The 22,570-nt window shown below is 40.4% G+C and overlaps 1 protein-coding gene across 2 annotated transcripts in view; it reads left to right on the top strand.

Moving 5' to 3' along the window:
- Window positions 1-22,570, top strand: part of GMDS (GDP-mannose 4,6-dehydratase) — a 285,259-nt gene that overhangs the window by 87,926 nt on the left and 174,763 nt on the right. The window contains exons 7-9 of one of the 2 annotated variants that reach the window (XM_081918291.1): window positions 2,636-2,763; window positions 21,034-21,135; window positions 22,041-22,140. In XM_081918291.1, the coding sequence (XP_081774417.1) occupies window positions 2,636-2,763; window positions 21,034-21,135; window positions 22,041-22,088 (278 nt within the window). In that variant the 3' untranslated portion in view covers window positions 22,089-22,140. Of the gene's footprint in view, window positions 1-2,635; window positions 2,764-21,033; window positions 21,136-22,040; window positions 22,141-22,570 lie in introns of those variants that run through there. The other variant, XM_081918290.1, reaches the window with a different exon arrangement.

The raw sequence follows: 22,570 nt of genomic DNA, 5'->3' as shown, positions 1-22,570 counted from the left end.
TTTAATGTTCCCTCAAGAGGTAATCATTGCAGAACGGAAGCTTTCATGATTGAACCCAGTAGGTCAGGCACTAAAACTCACTGCAATGCACATGATGATTACAGATCTCGCTGCTGATACAAAGTATGGACATGCAGTGCTGAAAGCTATTAGATTCACTGGCTAGCTTTTTTGCAGTCTGAAACCTGGATTGTATATTTTTACTTTCTTGGGGAGTTGTGGGCGGGGAGGGGAGGGTCGCTAAAGATTATTTCAGCTCTTGGGTAATCAAACTGCAGCATGATTATGTTCCAGAATGCCAGAAAGCTGCTATAAAGCTCAAAAGCTGACACAGTAATTTTCAGAAAAGATATAATAAAATTCCTTGTGTTGATTAGAATATTCTCTGCATATTTGGAACTCTTGGTTCCTTTTTTGTTATCATAGGTTTTGAGTTGAGCAGCTAACCTTTGATCTACCGCACAATAAATCTACTGATAGTTAGGGAATATTCTATTTTTATTTTTTATTTATAATTTTCATTTATATATTACAACAATTACTCAATCATAATTTTAACATTTCAAGCTCTGACTCCCTCCCCCCTCTTTCTGTGGTTCTTTACATTTCTTTTCATCTTCCTGCATACGCCAAGTTATCTCAACATATTCTTTTATATACCTATTCCCATTTATATCCATATATATTTTGAAACTGCGGGTTTTTACACTAATTCTGCCAATGTCTTGATTTGTTTACAGTTCGTTTGTAAATACTCAATAAACCATTTCCATTCCTTTATTTTAATTTTTTTTACTGATTTCTTACTCTACAGGTAAATTTTGCCATTTCTGTGTAGTCTATTAACTTCTGTATCTATTCTTCTCTCGTTGGGACCTCTTCGTCCTTCCATTTTTGGGCAAATAATATTAGTTATGGAATATTCCAGTGCTTTGAATGTTTAAGGGGTACTCTCATTTTCCTACTTATATTGAAATCTTGCCCCTCAATGAGGCCAAAGTTAGATTCACAAAATGTTTAGGGGTATGCGTACCCGTTTACCCCCCCAAAAAAGCACTGGAATATTCTAAATGTACTCACTTGATAATAGCTAAGGCTAGTTGGCTGCTTTGTGTGAAAAATTTACAGATCTATTAAACCCAAGAAGAATCACTAATTCTTCTAATCCACTAATTCATTGCTAATCCAGTCTTTCTGCCATTAGACTATACCTTCAAAAGCATAGAATTTTATTTTGGGGTGAGGTTAATGCCCCACTTCACACAACTAGAGGAAGCAGGACTGTGCTGTTGATTCCAACCCAAAGCCAAAGGTGGATCGTTTACTTATTTTCTTTTCCTGCTTGTTGTGGCCGTTGCAATATGCTGTGATATATACTGTGTGGCTTTTAATTGTATTTTATTGCTTTATTATTATTATATTATATTATATTATATTATATTATATTATATTATATTATATATACCCTGGGCTCCTTACAGCACATATAAAAAATTGTAAAACATCAGACATTAAAATTTTCCCAGTATTTCTCATATTGTGTAATTATATAGAATTCAGATTTTAAATGTCCCTCGCAGACACTCCACAGACCTTCTGAATGAAGCTTGTGGACAACTCTTGGGACTCTGCTAGATTGCGAAGAAAAACATACGCATTGTTTATGCATTCCAACCCTGCAACACCAGATGGCGCTGTGAAGTCCCATTTTTGCTAACCCGATTTCTCACGCAAAGTTTGCAACACGTTTAAGTGAAACACTTCTTCGATGTGTCTCGATCCAGCCTGGGTTTGTGGACCAGGGCTTGGAATCCCTGTTCTAGGAGGCATACATCCTCTTCCTTGGAGTTGTTTTGTGGCTCCTTAGACTTCAGACGTCACATAGTTAATTATCATCATAATGGGCAGATTCTTTGGACTGAGAACTTCTATAGTCTTAAGTTTCAGTGGACTTTGGACTGTTCAGCACATGCATCTTTATTTGGGTCTGCTTGAGCTCGCCCTCTTGAGAGCTCTAAAGCAGGCATGGCCAAACTTGGCCCTCCAGATGTTTTGGGACTACAATTCCCATCACCCCTGACCACTGGTCCTGTTTGCTAGAGATGATGGGAGTTGTAGTCCCAAAACATCTGGGCCATGCCTGCTCTAAAGAGTTCTGAATTTTCACATTTGCTACTCCACAAATGGCCACTCAGATAACAAGTTACAGGTGACTGAGATCTCATTTCTCTTGCTAAACATTTTAGCATGCAAATTTCTATTTCACCCCAACTTTTTGAAAGGCCCAAGCCTTTAATGTTTGGGTTGCAGTCTTGTTTTTATTTTCTTATTTTCAGAAGTCTCTATTTGAATTTGCTTTTCTTGGCCTCATGCCAGATTTAATACTGAAGCTTCAGATTAGGGATGCTTAGAGTTTCAAAGAAAGTTATTTGATGAGAGACTATAGCTAATGTGACATGTATGTTGGCACTCCTTGGCTTTCAGAAATGATAAATGATGACAGAATTTAGGTGATTGATACAAGGAGGAGGGAAGGCTGAAAGAAATTATCATAAACTGTATTTCTTGGGATCAGCTATCAGACAGTTACCAGACAGTTTCTAATCCCGTTATGCTATCTTTCTCTTTATTTTAGGGGCTAACTTTGTAACTCGGAAAATTAGTCGTTCCGTTGCTAAGATCCACCTGGGGCAACTGGAATGTTTCAGTTTGGGCAATCTGGATGCCAAGAGAGACTGGGGTCACGCCAAGGACTACGTTGAGGTATGCTGTTGGTGAAAAGTCTACTTTAAAGTACTGCTTTTTGTATGCTTTATTGGAACAGCTTCAGAGAAAATGTACATCACACAGAGATATACCTCTACGCATACATTTCTCTCAGCTTATCTAGAGAAGTAATGCAGAAGACTGCCTCGTGAATATTAAAAATAGATTTTCGGGTTTACATTCTTTGCTAAATTCTTCTGAAAGGGGGCTGGAACCTAGTATTCATGAAGTATCTCTCTGTTCACCTCCAAAATGTTCTTTTGGGGTCATGTTAAGTATTAAGATGATATACAGTGGTGCCCCGCAAGACGAACGCCTTGCAAGACGAAAAACCCGCTAGACGAAAGGGTTTTCCGTTTTGGAGGCGCTTTGCAAAACGAATTTCCCTATGGGGTTGCTTCGCAAGACGAAAAAAATCTTGCATCCCCCCCCGCAGGTTTTTTTCGCCCTTTTCTTAAGCCGCTTATCAGCTGTTCCGCTGATAAGCCGCTTAACAGCTGATCGCTGGAAGCCGCTTGACAGCTGTAGCGCTAATCCGCTAAGCTGTCAATGGGCTTGCTTTGCAAGACGAAAAAACCGCTAGACGAAGAGAATCGCGGAACGAATTCTTTTCGTCTAGCGAGGCACCGCTGTATTTCAATTGCTCTGAAAGCTTTCGAAATCCTGCTATTTCTTGATGGTCTCTTGCAGTGATGAGACAAAACAATTCCCTTCTTAATTCCAGAAGGCCATTTCGGTTCTCTCGTTTGAATATAATTGTTGCAGAGGTTAGTTCAGGAAATAGTGCAGTTACCGTTATGTAACTTGTACAAACATTTATAAACAATGTTTTTCGCAATTACGACTTTTTGGGGGAGAAAGAATCATACAGTCGCTAACCACAAGAAATGTCAGAATTGATTTCTGTTTCTCTTGAAAATCTTTATTTCCACCACACGGTTGTGTGCAGGTCTGTGACCACATGGAGAAAGCCTAGTGTGCCACACTGCACAAAGATGGAGGCAACCACACTATCTTCAATTATGGCTCCTGGAAAAAAGTTTAGTGCCACATGTAGAACCTATTCCTTGTGGTTGGTATTCACATATATGATCACATCAATAAATGTTGCAATGTGAAATTGCCCTTATCTGTCCATTTCAAGTGGATTTTTGAAAACTCCCCAGCAGAAATACTTCATTTAAAACATAAATGATGTGCATTAAACATAACAAGTTTGATTCAATAAACAATTGTGAGGAAATGTGCATAGATATAAGATTGAGCCTCTCTATTGCACCTGACCCCACCCTCAGTCTAAACCTCCTTGGTAATTCAGAATTTACTGGGGCGTTTTTTTCAACCTAAAGTTTTCTCTCTGTGTCTGAATGCTGGCCCAACTGCTTCTGCAAATATTAGTTGCACTGGAAATAAGAGTGGAGTTTATTTAGCAATACCAATGAGTTTCCAAATGTTCTGGCCACCAAGTAGAAGGCACTCAGCTGGGGTCTCCACCAGTAACACATGTTGGTGATGTAAGTAACATTCCAGATCTTTCACGTGTTTTGAAGCCATCCCAAAATTGTTCTGAAGCAATTCATAACTGTGATAGAGGTCATCTTGAATATCTCACTCCCCAGAGATTAACTCCTGCATAATAGGTCCCTTGTTAATTCCTGGAGACACTGAATTTGCAAAATGCATTCAATTCCAGACTATGAAACTTTAAAACGGAAATAAACAACTGTTCCAGGATTTAATGGACTGGAAAGCAAAACTTCAAGATTTAGCACTGCTGTATAGTTACTGGAGAGTGCAGCAAATTTAGATATTTTTGTGAGCATTTTAGAAGCTTCCTAGAATATTTTTACTAGTACTGAAGGCCTTTCAGAACCCCTTCTACATTTATAACTTGTTGATACACAACAGGGATTTTGACTTCCCATGGTAACTCTGTCAAACACATACTGTATTATTTTTGACCTTTCAGTCGTGCAATATTTCTCAAGCTAACAATCACATATGTATGCAGAAAGAATAATGCTGTGGGTTGAATCTCTTGTGCTTGTTTTAAAAAATATTTAAACAATGTACTTTGGGTTGAAAGTGAGCTTTAATGCTTAGGTAATGTGGTATAAAATGTGGTACTGTTAGAAACAACGATGACTTAAATATTTGCATGATCATCTGCATGAATAATATTGATCTCAGATACAGATAGGTAGCAGTGTTGGTCTGCCATAGTCAAAACAAAAAAATTCCTTCCAGTAGCACCTTAAAGACCAACTAAGTTAGTTCTTGGTATGAGCTTTCGTGTGCATGATACACGACTGTGTATCTGAAGAAGTGTGCATGCATACGAAAGCTCATACCAAGAACTTAGTTGGTCTTTAAGGTGCTACTGGAAGGAATTTTTTTGTATTGATCTCAGAATCTGCCTATTAAAAGCAACATTACATTTTGATGTTACACATGATGCAAGCAGGTTACATTAGGGCTGCATGTAAGTGTGTTTAGATTATATTTTGGATGGCAGTCAGTACCACTGTGGGTGGGGATGGGGGGGGGATAAGTAATGTATCAGCAGTGCTGATATATGAATCTTCTGTGTCTTGTTTTGTTCTGTGAAGATGATTTACTCCTTTTTATTTGGTAAAGGACAGTACAATAAACCATCTGTTAGATACGTTCTAATACTAGTGCAACAGTAAGCACTTAGCAGTCAATGATTCATTCCTATACAATGTAAAGAAAAAAATAGCAAGACATGTTACAAAAATCCTTGCATACCCCCAAGAGAGCCCTATTTCAAATTAATATAGATTCCCACAAACATTTAACTTGGAGCAGTGAGAAAGTACGTATCAATCCATTACCAACTTTTTATTTCTCAACAACTAAATATACAAATAATGCCAAAAATCATGAATGGATGGAATTTGAGGACATGTTTATTTCTGGTTGTAATGAGATAGTTTTCAAATATGCAGTCTTATTAAAAAGTTGGTGTGGGAAAAACATTAGGATTGGTTCACATAATACCAAATGTCAAGCTATTTACATGTTTTTGGCTTATGTGGTCATAGACTACCATTTTTGTGAAGAGCGAAGCTAAGTGGACCCTGAACATTTCTACAGTCTCATTCGGTCCCTGTTCTTAGGTATGGGCTTGGATCTAGAATAGCACAAGCAAAACTCTACTTATATGATGGCATGTCAACATTTGCTCCTACCCATTTCAGTCCCCTGCACCCTCTGAAAAGCCACTCTACTCCTGAGAGTTGAAGACTCTCCAGAATACACATAGGAGCAAAAAATAATAATCTTAATTTCACTTACATTGTCTTGGGGGCTGAACTGGAACTGAGCAGAGATCTTGGGGGTAGTAGTAGTAGTAGTAGTAGTAGTAGTAGTAGTAGTAATAATAAAAAAAATAATTTTTTATTTATACCCTGCCCTCCCCAGCCAAGGCCGGGCTCAGGGCGGTAAGTGAATACCTCATTGAAGATGTCGGCCCAATGTACAGCACCTGGGGGGGGGGAGGTGAATTCAATATCTAGGTATCGCTAGAAAAGGTAATGAAAATGAAAAAAAAAAGAACTGCCTATATCACAATACCATTACACAAATCTACAATGTGGCCATGCTTTGAATGCTGTCTACAATTCTAATTGCCTCCTCTCAAAAAGCATCTTGTTGAGCTGGAAAAAAAGCAACAAAAATTACTAAAGGGATGGAGCAACTCCCCTTATGAGATCAGGTACAACATTTGGGCTTTTTTAGTTTAAAGAAAAAGAGAAGACTTGATGTATATAAAAGTATGCATGGTGTAAAGAGGGAGTTTTTCTTCCTCTGTTATAACTTGGGGGCGTCTATTGCAGCTGAACGTGGGAAGATTTAGGGCAGACAAAAGTACTTTGTCACATAGCACACAAACTATGGAATTTGTTGCCATGAACGGTAGTGACAGCCACCAACTTGGATGCTTTTAAAAAGGATTAGATGAATTAGATAGAGGATAATGCTATCAGTGGCTGCTAGCCACAATGGCTGTTTCTTCCACCGCTGTCAGAGGTAGGCAGTATGCCTATGAATATGAGCTGCTGGGGATCACAAGCAGAAAGAGTATTGTTGCACTCAGGTCCTGCTTATGAGGTTCTCAGGGGCATCTGGTTGGCCGCTGTGAGAACAGTATGCTGAACTAGATAGGCCATTCGCCTGATACAGCAGGCTTTTCTTACGTTCTTAGTGATGTGGTGTGTGACTCAGAGAGCTGCAGTAGCAAGCGGACATGCTCAGAAACTGGGTGGATGAACCTTGGGCAAATGGAAGTTCTCTGAACATACATGACTCCCTGCCTCTGTTTTTACTAATTTCCCTATAGAGTGGTACCTCAGGTTACATACACTTCAGGTTACATACACTTCAGGTTACATACTCCGCTAACCCAGATATAGTGCTTCAAGTTAAGAACTTTGCTTCAGGTTGAGAACAGAAATCGTGCTCCGGCGGCGTGGCAGCAGCGGGAGGCCCCATTAGCTAAAGTGGTGCTTCAGGTTAAGAACAGCTTCAGGTTAAGTACGGACCTCTGGAACGAATTAAGTACTTAACCCGAGGTACCACTGTACATCAGAATCCGCATTATTCAAGGGCTCCTGGACTTGTGAAGTGACTTTTGGTGCTTGTAACAGCTACAATGAGGAGGAAGGGTTGGGAAATCCCTGTTATGGGACTGGAGTTCTGATCCCGTTAATCTGGAAACGAGTCAATATTGTTGCCTGTAAAGTGTTATTTCCTTCAATCCCGTTTTTCTTTGTTTTATTTTGAAACGGACAAAAGAGAGCCGTTTAAATTCGTAAGTGGGCTTCCTAATCACATCCATGAATTTTACTCCTGCGTGTGATGTCATAGAAGCTGCTATTGTGTTTTCTCTACCCCAGACTGTATCTGCATGATCGGGGCCTGACAGTCTCAGCGATATCGTACAGCTGTTAGGCAAAGGGTCAAAGTACCGTGCAGGAAGGACAGTCTAAAGGGCAGTTCATTGGCCGCATCAGAATTGGGGGATCTGTCTGATGGATGCAGGGACAGGGCAGACAGGAAAGGAAATGGTCTGGTGCAGGAAGGTAGAGATCCAATCAGGTGAGGCACTGCATGCAGAAAAGAAGCTTCCCGGTTTTAAGTGCCAGCAACATTTTAGCAAACAAAAATCCCAGTGCAATATTTGAGTCACGGCTCCTGCCGCCACCAGCACATCTTTCATAGCGGAATGCAGTTCCGTGATTCATAGTCATATATGCGACTTCTGGCTCTGTGCCACCTGAGAAAAAAGGAAAGGTTCTTTCTCGTGAGGCAAGGAAAAAGATTTGCGGGGCAAGGGTTCAGCCTTTTTTTCATCAGAACATAAAGGAAAAATTATGCCCTGCTTATAGGAGCCACTCTCTTGTATGCGGGATAAGTGTGAGTGATTGGCAATAAGAGAGGAAAAGAAGAAGAATGTAGGCCATAGTTATTTCAGACATGAATAGGTTCTGTATTTGAAAGTACATAATTGAGGCAAGAAAGTGGTTTTAATGATAATGTGTAGGAGCTCCGTCTAACGTAAATCATATGGTATTCATTTACAAAGCACCACAGTTGTGTCTACAAGTAAGTGTTGTTAATAGCCTCCTTTTCTTCAGGAAAATTATGCTCATCTGTTTCATAGCTACTGTACCATGTTGCTTTTCTGCAGTTATTCTCCCAGATGTGAATAATGGAATTTAAAACAAAACCAAGCCTATCTCTGTTTCTGCAGATCTATCTCAGTGTTTCTGCATCTTTAGAAAATATTGTTGCATTTGTTGAATTACAAAGCAAAAAAAAAAAAACCACAACCCCATATAAATGCTTTCTTCAGCAGAGCCATCTGGTTTTGTTTCCTGTGCGTCAATAACTGTATGTGTGTTATTATCAAGGCTATTCCCATGGTTTTCCAAGTGGTCTTCTAACACTGGTGGTCTCAGAACTCTGTTGGAATGATTGAAAAGTAAGAGGAAGGATTTCTTTCATGTATAAGGTTTCCCAATTGAGAAAATAATTATTATTGTCATAGTTTGGAGACTAACCTTTTATTTCATTCTTAATAATAATGCATTATCTTTAAAATGTGTCAAATAAAAAGCAGCTTATTTCTTCTCCTGTCCAAAGCAGAGTTTTCTAGAACAATATTATATAGTGTACCAAATTGATTGTTAAAGTTATGATTGAAAACCCTGCATGTGTTTTGTTGCTTTTTCTTTTAAATTCAGTGAACCTGTGAAACAGCAGGTGATTTAAAACTAAATCAGAGTTTTGAGATGATGCTGTTCTTGCCATCTTCCCTCCACCCCTTAAAACCCTGTGGTGGCCCAGCCTATTGTATCTGTTTAAATAGGGCTAGGTGTCTGAGACAGTTGCAGCAGAAACAACAACAAAATCATGAAACTGAAAAGAGCTCCTGTCTACAATAGCTTATGGCATAATAAAGTTCATTAGTTTTAAGGTGCAATTTGTTAGTAATGAAATGATGTACAATGTCTCCTCCCCTTAAAACCTAGTGACCTGATCCAGCTAAAGAGAGTCAAGTGTCAGCAACTGTCCATCAGTATATTACAAGACGGCACTGGAATAATGTCCATCTTCTGTGCATCCAGATGTACGTCTTACTGCTTTTCCAGTTGTGGACATCTTCTATCAACACTTCCTTCCTTTCAGTAGGATGCTCATTTGAATGTTCATCTTCATCCATATTGTGGTAGAAATAGTTTGCATAGTTACTCTCTTAGGCGTGCATCTGAGCACACATTCTTAATTGCCCCAAAAGACTCGGTGAGTTTCATAGAGGGAACACATCCCTTAATAGGATGCTTATATTTTAGACGTTATTACAAAGAGGATCTATCAACAAAATGACCGTTCTCCACAGTTGTATATTAAACAACTGTGATTCTTCTTCCGTGTCAGAACATTCCCCAAATCTGCAGGGTACACTTAATATGCCACTTCTAGTTTAGAACAAATGCTTCAATTTTCAGCTATAGGTGTTCTGGGATGTGGCTTGACCTAACAAATAATGTTAATGATCCACAGATAGAGCAGCTGAACTTTCCAACTGGTCTTCTTTGGCAGGCTTTAAATTTATCTCAGGGGACTGGCAGCTCTGGTTACCAGGATAAGTATGCGGTGAAATTTTATGGCTGTCAGGCAATATTACCGCATGGTTGTTCTTACTACTTCAGTGTTTTTCTCCCCTCTCTCATCCCTCTCATCTCTCATATATTGTAGAAGATGAACACCATACACAAAACATGTGTTACATTAAAAAAAAATCTACCTGCTGATATATTTCACTTAATGCAATTCACATTTTCCCATGATTTGCCTCTGTCCCGCTTGTCCTGCTTTGAGACTTTCTTCTTCTTTTTCTTCTTTTCACAAAAGCAGTCTACCAGCATGATAAATAAATAACTGTCAATGCCTTCCAAAGTCTTTTGAAGTTGATGTTGTATTGCATGCAACTTTTGAATTTTGTATGAAAAGTTTTCCTCCTAGATAATGTGGGTGATAGGGAGGACATGCATTCACTGGGTGCTTGCATTCTCCCAGTGGCGTAGCGTGGGGGGTGCGGGGGGGCGGGCGCAACATCTGGGGGTTAGGGTTAGGGGGTGCAAATCTACGGGTTAGGGGGTGCAAATTACTTGCCTTGCCCCGGGTGCTGACAACCCACGCTACGTCACTGCATTCTCCCACTGGTGATAGAGTAGTGACAGTAAACTCCTTGCTCTCTCCTGCCCCAGAGACAAGGATTGATCGCAAGGGCAGCCACAACAATGTGTGTATTGCTGTACACGTGTCGGGACAGAATGCTTGGGAGCAAAACTCAGCTCTCACAACTGCCTTCGTCTTCTGACTCCATGTGCATCCATCCATCCATACCACTGAGGAGTAGGAAATAATAACTTAATAGCCATTTGAAAGTACAGATATATCCAGGTAAGGTTTTCCCCTCACCGAAAGCACATTAAATAGTGGGAACATATTCAGCAGTTCCCCTTTCTTGCTAAAGTGTTGCATGTATGCACAGAAACCTTATTTCCCATAAATTATGAAGGGGGTGGCGTATTGGAAGGTCCTGATTACCGCCCCTCAAAAAAGAAAATTATAGAGCAGGGAACGGTTTAGAAAAGGACAGCCACAGTGATGAAGCAGTCCCCTTGTGAGGAAAGGGAGGTTAAAACTTTGGGGGCTTTTTAGTTTAAAAAAGGGGGCAAGTAATGTGTGAAATGATAGAGGTGTATACAATTACACACAGTTTGCAGAAAGTAGATAGAAATAAGTATTTATCATAATACATCTAGTGAAGCTGGAAGTTGTAAGATTCAGGACAAACAAAAGCACATACCTTTGCAGGCAGCACACAGACTCTGGAATTCAGTAGCACATGATGTAATAAAGGCCACTAACTTAGATGGCTTTGAAAGAGCATTGGAGAGATTCATGGGGGATGAGGCTCTCTTTGGCTACCTGCCATAATGGCTGTGTTCTACTTCCACTGTTGGAGGTGATGGGCTTCTGAAGGCCAGTCGCCAGAGAAGTTGAGTGGGAGAGCGCTGTTATGCTCATGTCTTTTTCCCATGGTCATTTGGTTGGCCACTCTGAGAACAGGGTGTTGGACTGGGTTAGGGCTCTTTGCATGTTCTTATGTGGTTTACTGTTGGTTAGTAGATTGTTTCAGATTGTCAGTGATGACTGTCACAATTAAACATATACTTGAAAGTAGTAGTTTAGTTGTGTGTGTGGGGTTTTTTTAAAAAAGGACAAAAACCTAAAAAAAGCCCCCGTTTAAGCTTTTGTTGCACTATTCTTTTTACACAGAACAATTGTCACTTTGCTTATTTGCTTAATCATCAAAAGGTAATTTGATTGGGATGTGGGAAGACCTGATATAAAAGGACAGCCATCTACTCTGGATTGGCGGACAATGCAACATCCTCTCTAATGAAAGTAACTCATTGGGGATAGCAGCAGCTCCGCTTCTCCGTATTTTGCTGAATACAGATGATCGCTACGATTAACTCAAATGAGTGGCTGGGGATTTATTGTTTTCTCAGAGATAAGACATGGACTTCCTTCATTGGCACTTCTGGCAAACAGCTTGAACTTTACCGAAGGCATTGTTTCAATATCGTTATCTTGGATTCTTTTACTAATTTGTGTTCTGAGTTTCTCTTCGCAAGCCGCGTTGCCCTTTTATTGCAATTGTCTGAGCCGTTTGTCATTTGGGCCGCAGGAGTTCGGAGGTCCTCCCTTTGCACCATGTGATCTGCATCCAACAGTGCCTTTTCTGTTCAGCACTTGCCCTTCTCCCCAAAGCTGAAATAAATCAAAGTTGGTTGAGACTCAGTCGCAATAAATCAAGACCTGTCCAAAACTGGAGCCTGCCCAGTCAAAATGTCATAGCTTGGCTTTCACTGAGGATTAATTAAAGGGCTGATATAAAGCCCAGATGTGCTCCAGGAGAGTAGCAAAATGCTTTGTGGTAGCCATACTAAAAAGCAAAGCTTCCCATGGATCTGCCCACCCAAGTATATGGGAGGAGGGCAAGACTGGGAGGGAGGGAAGGTGGGAGAAAACAGAATCAAGTATGTTCTCAGATTTTTACAGTATCTAGCTGGGTGGAAAACAAGACAAGCTCTATGTTTCAGCTCTACTGGAAAAACGTGTGTGTGTGTATGAGAGAGAGAAACAGAAACGGCAGCAGAAGCAAACATGATTGTTAGGAGTTACATTAATCAAGGGAAGGAGAAAGCTGACATAAGGAATAAACTTCTGCACTTTCATGGTTGGAAAAAAACCCCTTTGCCTTAGTAATGTGTGCTTAGTGCCTGTTTTGCATTAAATTTCTAAACATAATTGGGATTACAATAATTCAGTTGAAGATTTCTCAGACTGATACAATAGGCCGTTGAAACGTATTTGTTTATATATATAATTTTTCAGTGCAAGCATCCCAAATAATGTTGATTTTAAATTCTAAATAAATATTGCTGTAACACCAAGCAGCTTGACTACTGTATAACCAACATTTGTAGTTGGAGGGTTTATTAAGCGCATTAATAAAACCAGCATTTAAATGTAATTTATAAGTCATTTTTAAAATGTAATTTGCCCTATTTATAATCTGATGTAACGTGTTAGACTGCAGTTCTGACTCTTGAGTATCTGTTTTGAGACAATGTTCTGTTCTAGGTTTCTAGACTTCTAAAATTTACAGGAAATATTATAAAGGTGTTTAATAAAATAAGTTAATCAAAACAGAATGTTTTGGAGTAATTTCGTGGTAGGGAGCACTTGCCCTAAATTCTCTGTGGAGTAATAGCGAAATATGGCATCCCAAATGTTCCCAGGTGCTGATAAGTTTGTTAACATGATCAAGCATATGGGTGAATTGAGAGTTTTCATCTGACATTCAGGGTTGATGTATGGCTAGCCTTTCTAAATGGTTTGTTTTAAGGACAGATTATCATAGATGCCTTATTATTTCTGTCCCTCCTTGCAACAGTACACTTTAGATGGAGATGGTCTTAAACATTTGTGCAGGGGTAGCAGAATGGCTCTTTGGAGGCATTGACTCTGGCCCATCGATCAAATCAGGATGCAACATAGCAGATAAGACCACCAGCATTTATTGGGATTAGAAGCAAGTATATTCACCCCTTATCCTCTTCGACACACACAAAAACAACCCCAAACACCACAACAAGGACTGAACATGCTCAGTGGGCTGACTGGCTGATAGGGGAGGGTGAATGGAATAGAATGGAGTGGTTGGAACCCTAATCGGAAGTCCACACAGCAACATTTTGTTATAGTGTCTCGAACTTGTGTATCATTACAACTAACATTTTCCACTTTCAGATATCTGGCATGTTATGTACTGAGTTGAATAGGATCCAAAATGCAGCAGTCTGATTGGTCCTAGAGCAATAGGATTCAGAATGCAGCAGTCTGATTGGTCCTAAAACAATAGGACCCAGAATGCAGCAGTCTGATTGGTCCAGAGGAGCCACCCAATCCAGCTCCAGGTGGAAGTGAATCCGCAACCTAATTGGCCTACAGGAGAATCCTGGAATTAGCCAATCATGTGGGGCCCATTGTGTAAATAATGTATATAAAGCAGACAATCTGGGGGCACTTCCATTCCTCCTCACCACTATGAGCTGAATAAAGAGCATGAAATCCAGTCGCAACCAAGTATATTTCATGGCGTTTTGCACTTATGGAAGAAAATCTTATATTTTATGGATGGTACAGCATCAGACGCTGGATAATTCTGTGTTCTGTAACTTGGCAAGAATTATTAACTCCAATATAGAAAAAATATTTTGTTATGTTGTTATGGCACCGTCATTTGCTTTTTACTGACATACCATTTTCAGTTTGCCCCTAACAGAATTCGGTTTAAGCACCATGTAACTCTAGAAATCTCATAACGATTTTCAGTTAATTGTTACATAGTTTAGTTTGTAAGTTTAGGGAAGCTCCTTGCTGATATGTATTAAATATGTAAACCAGCTCTAACTGAAAAAGCTTTTTCAGACACTTTGTTCTGAAAGTGAATTAAGCTCTACATGTGCATGGGAAGGAAAAAGATGTGAAACATTTGAAAAGTTAAAACTGGACAACTAGCCACTGTACATACTCAAAAGACTTTTTTTATTCGTAATATTTTCCTTTTCTCCTGGGTGGTCTGCAGCATCTCTGGTTCTTTTTAAAGTACTTCCTCTTCCCCACTCCCCTTTTCTATTTGTCCTCTCTCCTCTGTTGGAGGTCCTCCCTTCCCAGACACCATCCTTCCTGATCAAGACAACTAGCTATGATCCCCTTGGGCACCAGGCAGAAATGCTCAAGTTTCTAATCTAGAAGCATTTTATTAAGATTTCAGACGGACAAAACAAAAGACAAATGATCTAGGCAGTTTTGATGAGGACTAAAATATGGGAAAGAGCATTATTTCTCTAAACTGTGATCAGATGAAGGCCATGTGGACTCTGTCTCCATGTGTGGACGAGATTCCTATCCTACTGGCTGAACATTTGCCTCTTGAAAGGAGAAAGGTAGATATTGGCTATTTGCTTATTTATGCTTGTCACCCACAGTGATTTTTCTTCATAGAACTGGAAACTTAAAGTAGTATATTCGGAAGAGGCAGAAGGCAGGTTTTGTCTCCACCTCAGTAGTTCATCCAATTATGGCCTCTTTACTTTCTTCCATAATCATTGACTCCCAGAAACTGCTGTGGGAGGAAGTCGTTTCAGACTAGTCTTAGGGGATGTGGGTGGTGCTGTGGTCTAAACCACTGAGCTTCTTGGGCATGCTGATCAGAAGGTCGGTGGTTCAAATCCCCACAACGGGGTGAGCTCCCGGTGCTCTGTCCCAGCTCCTGCCAACCTAGCAGTTCGAAAGCATGACAGTGCAAGTAGATAAATAGGTACCGCTGCAGCGGGAAGGTAAATGGCGTTTCTGTGCGATCGCCCCGGTCCTCCATGTGCTAGTAGTGATTTAGTCATGCTGGCCACATGACCCGGAAAGCTATCTGTGGACAAACACCGGCACCCTCGGCCTGAAAGTGAGATGAGCGCCACAACCCTATAGTTGCCTTTGGCTGGACTTAACCATCCAGGGGTACTTTACCTTTACCTTTTACCTTACTTTCTTCCATAATCATTGACTCCCACAAACTGCTGTGGGAGGAAGTCGTTTCAGCCTAGTCTTATTGCAGAAACCTGATTCATATTTTATCAGAATTGCATGCAACTGTGGTGCTGTTTGATTGAGTAAACGGGCTGTCAGTCGGAAGAATGGGTCATCCATGTCAGCCTGGATAGCACGGTTGGTTAGAGCATAGTGCTGATTATGCCAAGGTTGCAGGTTTGATCCCCGTGTGGGACAAGGTTGGACTAAGATGATCCGCAGGGTCCCCTCCAACTCTACAACTCCATGATTCTATTACTCTATGGTCTCCTGTCTTACATCCAGAAAAAAACTAGCCTTGTCTCTGGCTTTCCTGGTGGATCTGGACCAACTTCTTTTTAAATTTTTATTTATAAATTTTATTATTACCGTTTCCAAAATTGCATTCACGTTCAAATATACATTCCCACTGTTAATATCTTTCTTTTAATAAAAACATTCAGCCACTTCCCTTCTTCCCCTTCCCTGGTTCCTTTAATTTTCCCACCATTCCTGCATATTCTTGTATATCCATTTGGATCACTTTCTCCCCTTATTCTTCCTTATTATACTGCTGCTAGCGTTTTCGCTTGTGCATCTGGACCATTTTCAAGGCTCCATGGTTCTGTTAATAGAGTTAGTGCCTTGAGTGAGATTTCATGCCAGGCCACTCCCATGGCTTCTACTTCCTTTCCCTGGAGAGCCTCTCTGTTGTCTCCTCTAGTAATCCATAGATTTCCTTAGGGCCATCATGGCCCATCCCTCTGAGCATATACACTTGACCCCTTTTTAGGAAATTGACATGGAAAGTGGTTTTCCTCAGGGCAATTATTTCAGCCAGGAGGATGAGAGGATTGGAGCTCTGTCAGCGAGGAAGGAACACTGTGTTTTCTATCATGACAGTGTGGTTTTAAGACCTGGCCCAAGTGTCCAGCATAAGTTAAATTGAACTTTCCCTTAGGGCGCAGGAGTTTCAGAGATACGGAAACGGAATATGTGTTAAAATGTTACTTTCAAAATTAACCTATTATGGCAAATCATGCTTTGCTGTTTTTCAAACTGTGATAAATGTAGGTGTTTTTATTTCAATAAACAAAATCTTGGAAGAAATGATAATAGGAATGCTTATTTTTTTCTTTAAGAATCTGCTGATTAAATATATTCACCAGCATGTTCTCTGTTATTGGGTTAACACATATTTCTTTGTGCTACTACTTGAGATGGGCTGAGTTCATTTCAGAGAAACAAAAGTTCTTCAGACTGGCATTAAATTTCTTACCAGAAGCCACCCTTCCTAGTTTTCACCTTTTGGGCAGGGCAGGGCATGGCACTGAGCTTAACATGTTCCGGTAGCCTAAAGATTTCTTCTTTGTTAAAAGGTTCATAGCAGGTCAGGCATTTTTCTGTATTTTTTTTTTAAACTTAACTGAGTTAAGTTAATTTCTCTTCGTTAATTCCTCCACTTACACCCCCTTCAAAATAAACGGTTCTTCACACGAATCCAATTTAGCTTCAATATACCTTATTTACACTGTCTTTTATTGCAAGCTGCTGTTCATCTAGCTGTAAGATTTCCCAGCTGCCTCAAGTTTCTCAATTGAGCACTGGAAATGATTTCAGCATGGTAGAGCCTTTTTGCTGCCTGGTTTTGGAAACGGGGTCCAATTTGCCAAAATGCCCCAAGTTTTAAATTTTTTTGCCATGGGGGAGCGGTGCAAGGATTCTTTATTTTACCCATTGTTGGAGAGGGTTGTTTTCTATTCTTCCCTATCCATAACTCTGGATAGCCAACAGCACAATTACCAGAAATTGCAGATCAGTACTTAGCTTTGTACTTTTGCCACCCTCTGAGGGACTAGTCATCTTGCCCTGAGCTTAAGTGCACTGTTGATATAAACAAGGAATGTTGTGTGAAACTCCGTATAGGCAGCTGGAGGAGAACTGGCAAGGAAGATCAGAGGCCCCAAAAAGCCTGGTTTTGTCTGGGAGCAACAGCAAAAAGGCAAAATGCACCTGGATGGTAAATATGCATGTCTAATCAAATAGGTCTAGGCCTCAAATGTCCATATATATATATATACACACGGCCGCAGGTAACAAATAATAATACTCCTGTGTCTCAGACATCTGTACGTTTGAGGGGTGGGGGCTCCATTTAGGATCTAGCAATTTCAGCCAAGGCTATATTTTATACTGTTTGGGAATCTGCTCTTGAGGAGAAGCATAGTTTTAATTGAGTGACAGTGTAGAGAGCTGCACTGGAGTCAGCTAGATAAATGCAACCCCATTTCCTGATAAGTAATAATAAACCTGTTAGGATGGGGTCGGAGCTGACAAACAATACCTAGAGCAGGGGTCAGCAAGCTTTTTCAGCCATGGGCCGCTCCACCGTCCCTCAGACCATGTGGTGATTGTTTTGAAAATAAAAATGAACAAATTCCTATGCCCCACAAATAACCCAGAGATGCATTTTAAATAAAAGCACACATTCTACTCATGTAAAAACACCAGGCAGGCCCCACAAATATCCCCACAAAGAGATGCATTTTAAATAAAAGGACACATTCTACTCATGTAATAACACGCTGATTCCCGGATCGTCCGCAGGCCAGATTGAGAAGGCAATTGGGCCGCATCCGGCCCCTGGGCCTTAGGTTGCTTACCCCTGACCTAGAGGGTCACAAGTGCCTCAACCTGTGTACAGCTCACATTCCCCCACATTTTCAGGTTTTAGGGCACTATTGCTTTCCGTGGTGAAAGTTAACATATGGAGAATCCCACTACCTCCGTTCCATCTCAGCAGCTCTGTGATCATATCTTAAGAGACCTGTTCTTGTCCTCTCTGCTCTAAAGCTACACATGCCACCTGTCTTCTGAAAGGCTTTGAAAACACTCAGCCAGTCCCTCTTATTCCAGTTACTCTGTGTTGGGGGACCGGAGGGTACAAATTGCAGGCATGTGATGCATATGGCATACAGTGGTACCTCGGGGTAAGTACTTAATTCGTTTCGGAGGTTCGCACTTAACCTGAAACTGTCCTTAACCTGAAGCACCACTTTAGCTAATGGGGCCTCCTGCTGCTGCCGCGCCGCCGGAGCACGATTTCTGTTCTTATCCTGAAGCAAAGTTCTTAACCTGAAGCACTATTTCTGGGTTAGCGGAGTGTGTAACCTGAAGCGTATGTAACCTGAAGCGAATGTAACCCGAGGTACCACTGTAGTATAGTAGAGGTATAAAATTAAGACCACGCGTCTGACCACAGATTATGTGCAAGGAAGTACCATTGATTTTTAGGAGAATGTACCTGTTCAGAACCTTAAATATATGGTGTCAGTTATAGGGCAGTTTGGCTGAACTGGCTAGGCGAGCCAAATTAGACCTACCAGGCCTAATTAGAGTGACAGTCTGAAGCTTCCACACCACTGCTTTAAAGCATGTACAATTGGAAGTCACTTCTTTGAATCTCATACGAACCTGCCCAGACTCTGAGGTCTTCAAGGGAGGCCCTTCTTTTGATCCCACTTCTCTCAGAGTCAGGCTTGTTGGGGACGCAGCAGAGGGCCTTCTTGGTGGCTGCTCCCAGACTTCCTCCCAAGAGAAGCTAGATGGGTTCCCTCCTTGTTTTCCTTATGCTGGCAGGTGAAGACATTCTTTTTCTAACAGGCTTTTTTGAGCTGACTGTTTGCTACCAAAGGGCTGGTGCTATGATGTCTTTTATTGTACTTATTTATATTTTAATATACCTTTAATATGTACTGTATTTTTCGCTCCATAAGACGCACTTTTTTCCGCCTAAAAAGTAAGGGGAAATGTTTGTGCGTCTTATGGAGCAAATGCATGGTCCCTGGAACTGAATTGCCCAGGGGCGAAAAGCAGATCATACTCTTTTTTTTTTTTTTTAGAAAGAGGGAAGGGGGTATTGAAATGAATCCGCTGAGTAGCTGGTCAGCAAGCGATCAGGAGGGAGATAAGGCTGCGAGTAAAGAAGGCTGCCGGGGGAGGGGGGGAGATAAAGACAGCGAACTTGCAAGCAATGAGGAGAGGAATTAGAAGAAAAGGAGGAGCAAAAAACTGCTCCAGCTAAGGCAAAGACGCTAAGGCAAACAAGAGGGAAGGGGGTGTTGAAACAAAGCAGCTGAGCAGCAAGCGATCAGGAGGGAGATAAGGGACGCTAGCGATAAAGGAGGCTGCCTGGGAGGGGGAGGTAAAAGCAGATGGATCCTCAGGAATTTTGCATTGGGTCACCCCAAATTCACCATCAGATCACATAGCATGTCCATGGCTACAGCCTGCACCAAAAAAATCACACATCCACTGTTTCTTGGGGCCGCAATGGCGCAAAAACGTGGTTACAAAGCACGGATCCACATGGATTCTCAGGATTTTTGCATTGGGCTACCCCAAACTTAATGTCAAATCACATGTCTGTGGCCACAGCATGAACCACAAAAATCATACATCCACTGTTTTGTTCAGAATTTTTTTTTTCTTGCTTTCCTTCTCTAAAAACTAGGTGTGTCTTATGGTCAGGTATGTCTTATGGAGTGAAAATGTTTATCTCTCTCTCTCTATACACACACACACACACACAGTGGTAACTCTGGATGCGAATGGGATCCGTTCCAGAGTCCCGTTCGCATCCTAAAGCGAATGCAGCCCGCTTCCGCACATGCACGTGACATCATTCTGAGCGTCTACACATGTGCGAGCGACAAAACCCGGAAGTAACGTGTTCCGTTTTACTTCCGGGTCGCCGCAGAGCGTAACCTGAAAACGCTCAACCTGAAGCATATTTTTTTTTAATCATCTAAGAGGTTATACAAATAATTCTATTTGTAGGTCAGGTAGTTATTGTTTTTAAAATGTATTTCCTGTATATTTTAAAACAAGATGGCTTACAACAATACAATTAGGTAGACCCAAGTAGCAAAGACAAGCGTAATTGTTAGGAATGTGGTCATGTGATCATGTGTTGTAGTTTTCTTGTAAGAACTTGTTGCGGAAAGTGGGATGTAATACAGATAGCCCTCCATTAAAAATACATCTTTTTAGGCTGCCACAATTAAGTTTACATCGTCTGCTGTGGCATTTAAGTCTAATCTCTGAGTACAGTAACCAGACAGTGTGACCTTTTGCATGAGAACTGCATTGCATTCTTGTTCACATTGATATTAGTACTAAAAATAAATACTGGACAGGGTTTCAGTGCCATTATGTTATTGATTAAAATGGTCTGTGATTAATTAAACTGAGGTGAGTAAAGCGGCAGGAGACTGTTCAGTGAGATCCTAGAATCTCCAGATACACTTTTCTTTTGCAGAGCATCTGGTCTTGCACTTTTCTGTTCCTTACCATTGTTTGTTAGAATTTGCTGTTTTATATAATAGTTAAAATTAGATATATTTCATTAAATAACATAGTTTCCTTAAACGTTCATTAGGAATCCTTGCCACCTTAATACTATATGAGTCAGTTATTATTTATCCGCCTTCATATTATGTTCCGGATTTTTTGCTGTTAAATGTTTCCTTTCAGAATCATTTGAGTTCCTGTCTGCTCTACCCAAATATTTATGCATATTTTTTGTTGAGCTGGAATATGAATGATGATGCATTGAAAACAATACAAAACAAACGGGTAACATCACTTGAGTCTACAGTGTGTTGTTTCTCAAAGGGCACTTCAGATTTATGCCTATTGGTCATAGATCTATCAAGTGATGTGTAGGCTTATTAGCATGAATATTAGCAGGTAGGCAACGGATAGTTAACAGATCCTTGTTGCTCCCATAGCTACAGCTTTGAATTATGTGTGTGTGTGTGTGTATATACAGTATTTTTCCGTGTATAAGATGCCCCCATGTATATTTTTGGGGACTCCAAATTAAGAAAACACTCCTCAGCACTACCCATGTATAAGACGAGCCCCAATTTTAAACCTATTTTTTTAGTTAAAAAACTGTAGTCTTATACATGGAAAAATACGGTACATACATTGGGGAAAAGGACATGGCTTGAGTCAGGAACCAGAACACTCGACTTTAAACTTTTATTTCCAAATCAACTTTCCAGATTTGTTTGAAAATGTCCATTGTTCTGTCAATAAGTGATAGATTTTGTTTCCTACAGCTTAAATAAACTCTCAAAAGCAATCCTAAAAAAAAAACCCAACCTACTTTATTCAGGTTTTGCAGAATGTGATGTAATCAGTCAATAGCTCATTGCTTAAAGCCAATGGTCATATTTGCATTTCCACAAGCACTTTTGTTCGTAGTTGAAATGAAGGCTTCTAGCAACAGGCTGTAAAAGTAAGACCTGGGGACTGAGGTGATTGTTTCCTGCCCGTGATGTAGAATATTAAGTTATTATATGTCCAAACCCAGGTCATTCTTTATATCTGTCTATCTATCCACACACAGAGAGAGTTCATTCTGGATTTCTTTAAATAAAACAACAACAACTCCCACATTAGATTCACTTACGCATGCAGATGTTCTTGTTTAAAACATTTTACTTATGCTTTCCCGCCATCTTTCCCACTAGAAGGCTCCCTGTGCCATGCTGGTTGCTGATTCATTTGTTACATCTTGAATGACGTCTCTTGCCTCATCCTTGCTGTGTCGGAGATGAAAGCAGATGCTGTTCATTATACAACGAAATCTGAATCCTTAGATTTCAGTTTGACCTGGCAGGATTTATGTCAGTAGGCTGCGATATTGTTCCTGCCACACAACTGTAAAAAGCAGTACGGAGCCTTTTTGCATGTGGTTTTTCAAAATCCACCATATTGTTTCTGTAACCCATTTTGTTAAGAACAGGCAATTTCAAACCTTCAGTGTTCCAGCTAAATTATATCTTGTTCATTTATCTGGCATTGTGCAGTTTTTGTATTAAGTAAGACTTTGCATGCAAGCCTGTTCTTCGGCAATATTTTAGACTGTTGTCATGAGTTACGGATAAAAATACATTCTGGGAATCAAAAATTGTGCATTAAATTTATTAGGAAGCCCCATCTGGGCCTGTGTCTAGATAGGATCCTGATCTTCCCATTCCTCCTTTATCCTATGAGCAGT

Source organism: Podarcis melisellensis (genome assembly GCF_964234715.1).
Source record: "Podarcis melisellensis genome assembly, chromosome: 7".
Lineage (NCBI taxonomy): Eukaryota > Metazoa > Chordata > Lepidosauria > Squamata > Lacertidae > Podarcis > Podarcis melisellensis.
Note: the sequence above shows the minus strand (reverse complement) of the source record. Positions and strands in the feature narration are given on the sequence as shown.